Raw genomic sequence first — 12,240 nt, 5'->3', positions numbered from 1 at the left:
CTGAGTTGATTTTTAATCCTGATTCCAGTGTAGTCCCCCTTGTTACTAAGTCAGTGCTGCAGTATCTTCTCTGGCACCCACTGGTATACATACGCAGCTTTGACATTGAAAAAAGTGAGGGGGGGGGGGGGTGTTTAATCAGTCCTGGCATTTGGAACACAATTTATTCTGTAGGATACTAAGATTAACACAACGGATATTTTGGTCACAGATGGGTTTCTTAAACTGTTGGGTTTGTTTTTTTTGGTTTTCTTGAAAATCATTGCACAGAATGCTGAGGATTTCAAAACTCTGCTTCTTCTTCAAATATACTGTATTGCTATGGGTTTGCATCTTTTATTACTCAGCTTCTAGGTAAGAAAATACAACATTCCTCTAAGATCATTACATAGAAGGATAAAAGAAAAAGTGGCATGTTTTATTACTTGTGTTCACCCAAAGATGGTGAAAGAAGGTAAAAGCAAACTTCAGATTTTTTTTTCTCAAATGCTTTCTTCACAGGGGCAGGAGTTGAGTATGGTGTTGTATTTTCCTTAAAATATATTATTGCAAGATAACATCATTTTTTGAAACAGTAAAACTTTATTTTGAATTATTTTGTTTTCAAATTTCTTGATTCCTGTAGTGTCTTTTAAATTCTGTTAATGATGGGCAACTCTATTTGGTAACCAGTTCTTTTTTTTAACACACTCATAGAATTTTAAAATGTATGTAATAATGTGTTATTTCAAGGAATATATGGTAATGTTTTCAGTGAGTTACAACTTTTCTTCCCCCCTTTCATTTGCAGCACTGCCTCCTAAGCCACCGAAACCTAATACCGTAACTAACAATAGCATGAATAACAACATGTCATTACAAGATGCTGAATGGTACTGGGGGGATATCTCAAGGTAAATCACCTCAAGACATGTATTTCTTATGTTTGGCTTTGTGCTATTCTTGCTGTGCTATTCTGTGTACACGTATTAGGCTTTGAGTATAGAAAATTCACAGTTTTAAAAGCAATTTTATGATTGTTTCCACCATAAACATATTACAGTTGGTTTTTCTCCAAATATGACTAAAAACTTACTGGCAGTCACTAAGAATGTAGTATGCAAAATAATTGTTCTGTTACTTTAAGACTTATATGAAATGCTAGCATGAAAAGATAGCACTAAGAAAGAATTTTCTTCTTGTCTTTCATTCAGAACCTCAGCTGTAGGCACTACAGTCAGCAAGTCAGACTAACAAGTGCCATATATTAGCAACATTTTTATCTGTACTATATATAGCTATATTAGACCAGCACTGGCTGCTCCACTTGCATAGGCTTGTATGAACAAGCAGAAAGAGCTTTGTATGAATAATAATTTTGTCCAGTAGTGAGAGCACAGTGTATGCCATTTTTTATCCCACTTGTTCTCTAACAATGTTAAATAAGGTAATATATAGTTTATTAATATTAATATGGTATAATACATAGTATATTGGTATTAATATGGAGACATAGAAGGCTTCTAAAACACACTTACTTCAAAACATTCAAATTTTAATTTAGAGTACTGTGGAAAAATAAGTGTGTGAGAACTGATTGAAATGATTGGTTACTTTTGCTTTCATTTTAGAGAAGAAGTAAATGAGAAGCTTCGAGACACAGCTGATGGTACCTTTTTGGTACGAGATGCTTCAACCAAAATGCATGGGGACTACACACTGACACTGAGGTAAGACGAGTTACACTGGCTCTGTAATACTTGATAGTCAAATGCAATAACTGCTCTTAATGCAGAGTATTCTTTAGGAAATAGTACTTGAAGCATGCCTAACTTTTCAATATACTTTATTTGCAGGAAAGGAGGAAATAACAAATTAATCAAAATTTTTCACCGAGATGGAAAATATGGCTTTTCTGACCCATTAACATTCAACTCTGTCGTCGAGCTAATAAACCACTACCGGAATGAATCTCTAGCCCAGTATAATCCTAAACTGGATGTAAAATTACTCTATCCAGTATCTAAGTACCAGCAGGTAATTTAGTTTATTTTGTTTGCATTTCACTTAAAAACAGAGAAATTATTGCCAAACTTGCCAAACATGAAGAACTTCAGCTCTGTTACTGTCCGAAAAAATCATGTGGGTACAAAATCTGACATTTTTGTTTAAAATCAACTCCATGCTTTGCATGTAAATATTTAAAAGTTTAAATAATGCAGATACACTGTTAGGAAATAAACATCTTAATAATTATCCTACTCAGTGGTGAAATATGTAATTTTCAGTACACTTGCAATGCAAAATTCCTTTTTGTCATTATTATCTCATTTGCATATTATGCATTTAGTGTATCTCCATATTGGTGAAAGAGGAGTCACATTTCCATGTAATTATCCAAGCATTTTTAAGCAGTTTTATCCAGAAAAGCAGGGCAATATAATTGTTTCCTTACAGAATATTTTTCTTTCTGCTCATCATTCCAGGATCAAGTTGTAAAAGAGGATAGCATTGAAGCAGTAGGAAAGAAATTACATGAATATAATACCCAGTTCCAAGAAAAAAGCAGAGAATATGACAGACTCTATGAAGACTATACAAGAACATCTCAGGTAAGCTGGATTTGAACCAAAGGGAGAATGGAAAACTTTGAAGATTTTGAAGAACATTATTGTGAATTTGTATTGTCATCTTCCTACTCCTCTCTTCCACCACCACTGCATTGCCCTGATGTACTTGCTCAGAACAGTGCAATTGCTTACTCATGTTTGAACAGCCACCACCTGTAAACTAAGCCACCTTCTGCCCAAGTCTGACAGCTCCATCCAAAGCCAGTACATAACTGTCTTGATTTACACCACTTCTGCATTCTGACCTCATCAAGCTGAGTTACAGTTTTCAAGGCACATTTCCAAGGAAGCATTGCATTTTATTTTGAGTTTTTGAAGGGTCTGGTTTACCTATACAGAATAAAGAGATGACATGTGTAGACAAAATGCAGGAATAAAAAGCTGCCTCTTTCAGCTTAATCAATTATTAGCCATGCCTTGACATGCCACTGAAAGTCCAGTTTTAAAGTCCCAGAATCAAGACTGCATCTTAAAAGTGTGCAGGAAATACACCTAAAAAGAATTGAAGAAAATTGGAGAATTGCTGCCAACTTGAACTAATGACTTAAGACCTGGCTACCAACTAGGTATGTAGGGGCAGGAGGGTAAACCAGATAACCTCCTGAGACCTGTCAAGGCCACCTTTATTTCAGGAAGCCAGGTGTGCCTCTAATGACTTGAGTTCATACAAAGGGCAAAGTGCACTGCCATAAGGTTCTAAGCATCAATTTATTTATACAAAGCAAAGATTGTAAGTGATTCTTTTTTTAGTAGTTCTATTTCTTGATAAACCTCATCATGGAAATCTTATCATGGTAACCTTTTGCGCAGGCCTGTTGTCTCTATGCCATGAGGCTCAGCAGACAAAATACTTTTTGGTAAAAGGATATTGAAAGGAAATTCTTCTATAATATCCTGAAGTGTTTCTGTGATACAAGCCAATAAATATTCCCCTTTATCTGATACCAACTGCAATAACAATTATTTTATTTTCAGGAAATTCAAATGAAAAGAACAGCCATTGAGGCATTTAATGAAACAATAAAAATATTTGAAGAGCAGTGCCAAACACAGGAAAGATACAGTAAGGAATACATTGAAAAATTTAAACGGGAAGGAAATGAAAAAGAAATACAAAGGTCAGTATTTGATTTTGAGTATCAAATTGTATGATTTTTGAAAAAACAATGCCACGTATAGGTCTGCCTAAAATTGAAGCAAGATGGCAAGTTTTAAATTGTTCAGCTGCAAGCAAAGAAGCCTCAAATAGAGTAGATGTGAACTGGCAAAATGTATAACTATATCTAGAGAAAGAATCTGTTCTCTTAGATGTCTACACCTCTAAATAGCAGACTATAAAGTTATGAAATCAGAGTGTAACCTGCCATATTGTTCCATCTAGAATCATGCACAACTATGAAAAACTGAAGTCTCGGATAAGTGAAATTGTGGACAGCAGGCGTAGATTAGAAGAAGACTTGAAAAAGCAAGCAGCTGAATATAGAGAGATAGACAAGCGTATGAACAGCATTAAGCCAGACCTCATACAGCTGAGGAAGACAAGAGATCAGTACTTGATGTGAGTACCATGAATTAACAAATTTTACATTGTTTGGTTTTTAATGATACCCAACTTTTGTGACTAAAAATTAATTTCATTTGCAATTATTGTTCAGGTGGCTGACTCAAAAAGGCGTTCGGCAAAAGAAGCTAAATGAATGGCTTGGAAATGAAAATGCAGAAGAGTAAGTATTGAAAGATTTAGATATTTCTGGTATTTCAAATCACCTAAATACAGAAGTGAGATAAGGCATATTTAAGTCTTGGACCACAAAGAGTGAATCTCAAGCCGAGATCTTCAGTAACAATGACTAAGACATGACAGCCTACATAATGCAAGTATTAGAGAGGATACTGTCTCACCCTCTACTCTCCTCCTTTTTTCAGTGAAGTGCATATTCAAGTTACTGTAGCAAAGCACTGAAATGTAACCTATGTCTTTTATCTTACCAGCAAAATTAAGTTCATAAGGTCTTAGTATTTTACAGAGATGTCATATGGATGGATAAATTATTCAGAAGGTCTCTTAGGCATGAGCAGGCTTTTTCCAAATCTCATCTGTGGGTCCCATGATGTTATCCAGTATAGGAGCACCACATCATTGTGTCACATTGCTGTTGGAGATGAAAAATTTTTATGCGCTGAGGAGTATCCTGTAGTTTTGTGGTCTGTTTTGTTTTTCTGGAAATCGGCAGGATAGTATTCTGTCATTTCAGTTTAGTTTACTGTAGGTTCTGACAGAGGCTGATGAATACATTTCACTTCATTCCTGGGAAAAAAGGCAAAAAGTTGCTGATTGGGTTGTGTAAACATAGGCCAAATTTAAACAAAAGCAAGACACAAAATAATATCTGAAGCACAGTAACAGTGAAAAATGAACAAATAGAAGAATCAAAATTGTCTCAGTAGTATTTGGATCAACATTTTCCACCTATGTAGTTTCTTATGCATCCCTTTTATGCTGCCTGATTGAATATAATATGAAAGCAGCAGACTGACAATGACTGTAGTGCATTCTGCCTTGCATTCTGGCCTTGTCCATATCTATTTTCATTTGGCTTGGTTTATTGTTAATAAATAAATTCTTACTGTTACCCTGGAAATTGTGCTTATCACTGTGGTAGTAGCAGGAGATAAAAATGACATACACATTTTAAAGCCATGTTGGTTTCTCAGTCTTAGCAAAGATGAGATGTTGTAAAATAGGTAGGCACCAGTTCCCATTAATGTTCCTATCACTTAAACAGTAGACAAAGAACACTCTGTGGGTTTAATGTAGCATCAAAATAGTAATCAAACTGTTTAAAGAAAATCTTCATTTTCTCTCACTCTGATACTCCTTGCTGGCAAGTCTGGTAACTCCTGAAAAATTAAACTTTTAGAATATGGCTTTTCTTCTGAAGTTGTATTGCAGAAAAAAATTCCCCAATATAATAAGCAGGATGAAAACAAGAATTGCTTTCTCTAGATGCTGGTTGAAAACAGAGCCACTACTGAATGTATGTGAATGTCATGCAGGTCAAAAGAGTGATGGGATAAGGAACCTGGAGATAGTGTCATCTGAAACAAAAAGAACCTTTTCTCCCTATGAAAAATAGAATTCCATGTGCAATTGCTGGTTTCTGTAGACTACTTTGAGAATCTTCAGAAAAACAGAACCATGGATGAGTGAGAAGTTATCTTTTCTTAGACCAAGGAAAACTAATTAAGAGCCTATTACAGAGAGAATAAATGCATTAGCCTAACACAGACTTATTGCAAGCTGAACAGGAGAGGCAGGGCCAACCACTGCAGACTGTTGTGGGATTGGGGAGCTCTGGAACTGCAGAATTCCAAGGTGATACCCAGACAGCTGAACCAGATTCTTCTTTTTTCATGGTGGGCTTTAGCTCAGAAGGTTCTCTGTAACTCTGAATCAGCTTTATAGTTGGTGGCTGATTTAGTAGAGAAGCATGTATTGCATGCTATTTTCACAATCTCCTTATAAGGGGCAGGGTGGGGTGGGGGAGAGAGAGAGAGAGAAAGCATTCTACTGCTTTCTTGCACCTTTTCACAAAGCCATTCCCCTATGAATAATTAATGCCTCCCTGTGCAACTGCTCAGAGGTTCTCTAGGCAGCAGCTGTAGTTGATACATTGCATGATTTTTCACTGCTGACCAAGTGTTCTGATCTTTGGAAATGAAGCTGACTCAGACGGTACTGATTTTGTTGGGCTTGCTGTTTACCAAAACAGTGAGCAATGGCAGAAGTACTAAAGTGCTCACAGCATATTCTGAAAAATAACACATCATCTTTTTATATTCTTCCTAAAATTTACATTTCAAAAAAACAAGAAACGGAGCTTATATTTTACTTTCATACAGTGGTTTAAATGGTGCAGTATTACTTAGTTTAAATCTCCAGTTTTACCTAGGAGGCATCCTGCTAACCACTGTAATATGGAATAAGGATTGCTTAATTAGTGGATTTTGTTCTGTGTTTCACAAACATATTTTTTCTTTCCAACAGCCAATACTCTATGGTAGAAGATGATGAGGACTTGCCCCATCATGATGAGAGAACGTGGAATGTGGGAAATATCAATAGAAGCCAAGCTGAAAATCTGCTGCGGGGAAAACGAGATGGAACATTCCTTGTTCGAGAGAGCAGCAAACAAGGCTGCTATGCCTGCTCTGTTGTGTATGTACCCTAACTTGTGAATGATATAACCCCTATGCAAGGGGCTACCTTCAGCTGGGGGCAGATAGTCACTTGCATATGCACAATTCCTCTTGGACCTTTTGGCTTAGTAGCAGCTCAAGGACTCCTGAGGCCATTCTTATTGCTGCTCTATTTCCTACACAGCTCCAACCTCTGCCACTCCCATAGAGGAGCCTCACTCAGAGGGGAAACCAAAATACGTGTGCTCTCCTTTCTGTGGAGCTGCTAAGTCCTGCCTATCTCCTTCCTCCCTAAGCTAGGATGACATTCACAAATTTGGACTAAACATAGGTTTTTCCCTTATCCCACCGTAAAACAGAGGAATTCTATGTACTGGCTAGCATCTTAAGATGTATTGCTAGTACCTTATTTTCTATCTTAATTTTGCTGTACTCAAAAACTAAAAATTGTTTGGTTTTGTCTTGTTTTAGGGTGGATGGTGAAGTAAAGCACTGTGTGATAAACAAAACACCTACTGGGTATGGATTTGCAGAGCCATATAACTTGTACAACTCGCTCAAAGAACTGGTGCTACATTACCAACACACGTCACTTGTGCAGCACAATGACTCTCTCAATGTCACGCTAGCCTACCCAGTATATGCCCAGCAGAGGCGATGAAGATCCTGATACTCTGGGTTGTTTGTTGGTTTTTTTAAAGAAATTATTTGGCAACATTGAGGCCTCTGGAGAGAAAAGGCTCCTTTCAGCTTTACTCAAGAATTTTCAGTATCAAAGCTATTTGTCTTCAGATGGAACTAAAGATTTCCTTCACAATTGCAGTGGGAGAGATCACGGTGTTATGCTGTGAATGTATGTTTGTGATCTGAAGTGCTTTTTTTTTTTTTGTAATTATAAAAGAAAAACACAAGAGAAAAATCCAAACCTGATCTCCCTGCAGGGACATAGAGGCCTTTAAGCATGGTGCTTGTTTACGACCACTTCTGAAGCTTTACCAGCTAGAACATTGGATTATCCAGACACAAGGTATAAGAGGTCTGTGTCATTCAGTTATTGGAATTTCGTGGTCATAACCTGACTTGGAATGGTGTTGCTGCACTCAGTGGATCCAGACATACAGCATTGTGGTTCTATTTTGGTTTCTGGTGAATGATATGTAGCAGAGTGGCACTTTCATTTCTAAGGGACACTTTAAAAGGATTTCAGTTACAGTATGTTGTTCAGAGTAATTGTAATAGCAAAGTGCCAGGAAGTGTTTTGTTTAGATGATTAAAAATCCTGTTTTAAGAATATATTTAAGACTGAAGAAAACAGGATTTTCAATGGCATACAGTGTATAATAATGTACATAGTACTGGATGACTAACTGTCATTGATGGAAACTGTCAATACCAAACTGCTTCTTTTTTTCCCTTTCTGTTCGCTGAAAGCTGAATTTTTAGACTATGCTATGCAATACTGAATTTTCTTTAGGCTGTAGTCTTCTCTCAAGCATATCTACAGATTAAGCTTGTTTTTCTTGTCTTCTTTTTTTTTTTAATTTCTTTTCCCTAAGCATATTCTTCCTGGCGATTACTTTTGTTAATAATTTTCTTGTTTGTTTTGTTTTGTTTTTTGCTTTGTTTTATTTTGTTTTAATGTACAGGCAGCCAGCAAGAGTTGGCTTGAAAATTTAAACTATGAAATATTTTACAATTTTCATTGTATAGAATATTGAGCTACTAGCTCAAAGTTTAAAAAGTTCATAATTTTTTTGACTAAATACTTTGTTGGGCAGTGCCTGATAAGCTTCAAAGCTGCTTAGTTCTATAAAATTATATGAATATTACAAAATATCACTGAGTCCAACAATACTGTTTCAGAGATATCTTTAGAATACGGTACCATGCTACATTTGCTTCTTGAAGCATTTTGGACTTCTATCATGATTGTCTTTGTATATGGAAGACAAGGAAAATAGTGTATCCTTCTTTGATAGTGACTGCAGAAATAAATGGGGATATTTTGCTACTGCAGTGTAGAGTGTAGATAGTTTGGATCTCAGAATGAATCCACCTTCACAGTAAATAAATGACTTCTTGACCTCCTGTGACAGAATTTTTGTCAGCCTGTAAAGGTATTTTCATTTCACATGAAGGAAGTTTCTCCAATCTGTTGCCTAGGTTTGTTTTTTGTACTAGTATTGTGGGGAAAAAAAACCTTCCACCTCTACAGAGAACATTTGGATACAATATAGAACTAGTTAAGACTGGAAAATATATTTTTTAAAAATGATTAGGCTATGATATGTATTTTCAAAAGTCTGTAGGCTGAGGCAGTATCAAAGTGAACACTTCCATAATTTTAGGGCACCAGAGACTTACAAAATCATGGTTCAGTTAAGGGAAACAAATACATAAATCTCACTAAAACAGAGTTACCCGTAATCCTGAGATAGTTCACTGTCAATGGTTTGCAATGGTTATTTATTGTCCTGACCACTGAGGAAATTCACACGTTGCAAATCAATAAAGTAAGGACGTTCAGAGAAATCTTGGAGAAGATTTGACTAAGTGAACATATGAAATTATTCTTCCCCCAAGATGCAAAAGATAAGATTTATTACTATTAAAGAGAGTTGCACACACAATCAAAAGAATGAGACCCATGGAGTTCTCTCATAATAGCTCTGGTTAGAGATCCTTGTGTTTTATTTCAAAGTACGCAATGCTTTATAAGCTATTGGAAATAATAATAAATTTGCCAGTTTCCACTAATCTTTATATTATCTTTTCATTTTTACATTGTTACTTCAGTTCTGAGGCTCTAAGATTTTTGCTTTTACTTTGACTTTGTGGTCTATTTTTTTTTTGGTGGGTTATCTTAGCTTTCCTATTGGTGTATTTTCTTATTTATATCAGGTAACAAGATCCAACAAATATCGTTTCACAATAGTCATCACTTAGAAAATTATTCTGAATCTTTTTCCTGAATAGAAGTTTAGTCTTCATGCCTTCCCTTCTCATTCCACACTTTTTTCAGGTCTGTAGGAACATGTGAATCTGTTATACTAATAACTGGTTTATACTACAAAAAACACCAACAATTACTCTAGCATGCCAGTTATACTACTGGGCTTGAAGTTACAGATTAGTTCAATATACAGCAGTTTAACGCTTATAGCAATCCAAGATATTCTTCGGACATATATTAATTTCTGAATGTTAAATATTTTAAGAGTAAAATTGTATTTTTTCTCTGTAGGCAAAATATATGTAATCTGAATTGATGTTTCACGTAGCATTTGTCAAGAAATTTTATCATAGTTTAAGCATTTGGATCTAATTTTCCTCATATTAAGAAAACCCCTGCTATGTCAGTGGGCCATATCCTTAGCATGCCCAGCCCAGTATGGAATATAATTCATTCCTGTGTGCTGTGCAACTTCTCTTTGTGTGTGGCTGTAGCAGAAAAAAAATAGTGTGTGTGCAGATTTGACACTTGCTTTTCTTGCACAAGCAACAATGAGAAATAAGCCCTATGTTGTAATGATGAATGCTTAGGGCTTCTTAAGGGGATGTTCTGCCTACACAGGGTCTGTGCAATTTGCAGGGATCATTTACGCCCTCAAATTGGCATGAGTGGGTTTTCTTTGGTACTTACATATTGTGTGGCCTCTGCATTTCTCTCCCTCCTTAATGCACAGAGCTAAGTCCTGCCAAAGGCCCTATTCACTGCAGAGTTGTTTGTCTTTAATGTACCATATTGTTCACTCCAGTTTTGATCTGATCTCAGACTACTATATACAGAAAAAAAAAAGCATGGGGATATAACTAAAGAAACACAGTGTTTTTCTGTATTTCTATTGATGCAAAGTTTTTTTTCATCAAATATAATCAATGGATGGGCTTTACTCTGTTACTTTTTTTTTTCTTTTTTTGATTTGCATAACTTTTCGTTTTATTTTGAGTCCCTGAGTTATGCTGCACTGCAGCATCTCTTTCACAAGGCCTTTGAAAGGCATGAGACATAGCAAAGAGAACCAAAACTCACAGGCAAAATTAGGAGTTTCTGATTTCATTCAGCTGAAATATGAATTTGCAGGTTGGGGATGCTTATCTGTGCATACTCATACACACTTGCTGTGTATGAACAGTTCCCAATATAGATGCATTTTCACAGAACATGATCATTTTGCTGAATTTAGTAAGTGATATCATTAACTTTATTTAAAGACACACACATGCACACTAGACTTTTGTGGGTGCAGCATGTTTCCAGATACAGTTAGAAAACTGAGTTTCTGTGTTGTTGGATAGTTTCTTTAAAGAAAAAAAAAAAAAGGAAAAAAAAAAAAAGCTTGTCTGTATGGTTCCGTTATCTTGTCAAGCAATCTGTAAAACCAAATCTTCAGATTTTCTATTTGGTGTCAACTGTTCTGTAGTGAAAAAATGGCTTTGTCTTGTAATTGGCAATGAAATAATAATGCTTGGGAAAACATTCAGATGCTTCTTATGGGGAAAACTGCCGATTTTCACACAGTGCTTTTGCTATGCATGGTATTAAGTTGGGAAAGTGAATCCTGATACTGGTTTTTTTCAGGGTCACTTTAGAAATGGGCAGCTCAAAGCATAATGCCTCCCATGGGACAAGGTTACAAAGTGCAACATTTTATGTAGAGTCATGTTCTGTTTACTGCAGTTGAAACTAAACGGTAGGAGTTAGTGAGGTTACATTGCACTTGTCCTGATGAGATTGCATTAGCTGCCCAAGATGCTGCTATTTTTTTTATTCTTGTTTTTTGAAAATAAAGCTCTGTTCTGTTACATGTCTTTAAAACATTGAGATTGCTTTGTTTTAAATTTGTCTTTGAGGAGGTGGAGAGTAAAGCAGATTGTAAATTGCCTTTACAAGGCAACAGTGAAAACATGCCTCCTTAAAATTTTGTTCAAGCTGTAGAGTTGATGGAGCTGTGTCTTGTTTTTGAGTTGCTTTAAAAATTGTAATAAGTCTTCAAGCAGAATAAAGGTTGTTTTGAAACTGCAGTTCATTTGTTGGGGCTTCAATACGGACCGTGATATCTATTTACCAACATCCTTGCCTAACTCTTCCTGTCAATATGTGACCTTCTTTGAAAATGATACCCAAATGCTCTTATTATTAGAGGAACTAGGGAGCAAATAATTTCAGCTGACTCACAGCCATTTTGTGTTTTGAACTGAATGAGGTAGTTGAGTAGCTCCAAAATAATGTCTTGTCAAACAGTGACAAAATGACAGTTTTGCTCATCTCATACTATTGCAAAAACAGTACAATACTCATGATCTGTGATCTGCCTCTTGCAGTGCAGATAAAGTTATGGTTCTTCTGAAAAGAGTGTGAGTTTTGTCACTGATTTCCATGAAGCCAGCCTGTCAGCATTTGCAATTGAAAGTCATTTACCAGCTTCCT

At 35.9% G+C, this 12,240-nt stretch overlaps 1 protein-coding gene across 3 annotated transcripts in view; it reads left to right on the top strand.

Annotated features, from left to right (window-relative positions):
- Positions 1–11,834, top strand: part of PIK3R1 (phosphoinositide-3-kinase regulatory subunit 1) — a 59,531-nt gene extending 47,697 nt beyond the window's left edge. For all 3 annotated transcript variants that reach the window (XM_030968012.1, XM_030968014.1, XM_030968013.1), the window contains 9 exons: positions 791–893; positions 1,611–1,709; positions 1,836–2,016; positions 2,466–2,591; positions 3,585–3,727; positions 3,991–4,167; positions 4,265–4,333; positions 6,658–6,828; positions 7,281–11,834. In XM_030968012.1, the coding sequence (XP_030823872.1) occupies positions 791–893; positions 1,611–1,709; positions 1,836–2,016; positions 2,466–2,591; positions 3,585–3,727; positions 3,991–4,167; positions 4,265–4,333; positions 6,658–6,828; positions 7,281–7,470 (1,259 nt within the window). In that variant the 3' untranslated portion in view covers positions 7,471–11,834. The remainder of the gene's footprint in view (positions 1–790; positions 894–1,610; positions 1,710–1,835; positions 2,017–2,465; positions 2,592–3,584; positions 3,728–3,990; positions 4,168–4,264; positions 4,334–6,657; positions 6,829–7,280) is intronic.
- Positions 11,835–12,240: the final 406 nt, after the last annotated feature.

The sequence above is a fragment of the Camarhynchus parvulus genome, chromosome Z (assembly GCF_901933205.1).
Source record: "Camarhynchus parvulus chromosome Z, STF_HiC, whole genome shotgun sequence".
Classification (NCBI taxonomy): Eukaryota; Metazoa; Chordata; class Aves; order Passeriformes; family Thraupidae; genus Camarhynchus; species Camarhynchus parvulus.
Note: the sequence above shows the minus strand (reverse complement) of the source record. Positions and strands in the feature narration are given on the sequence as shown.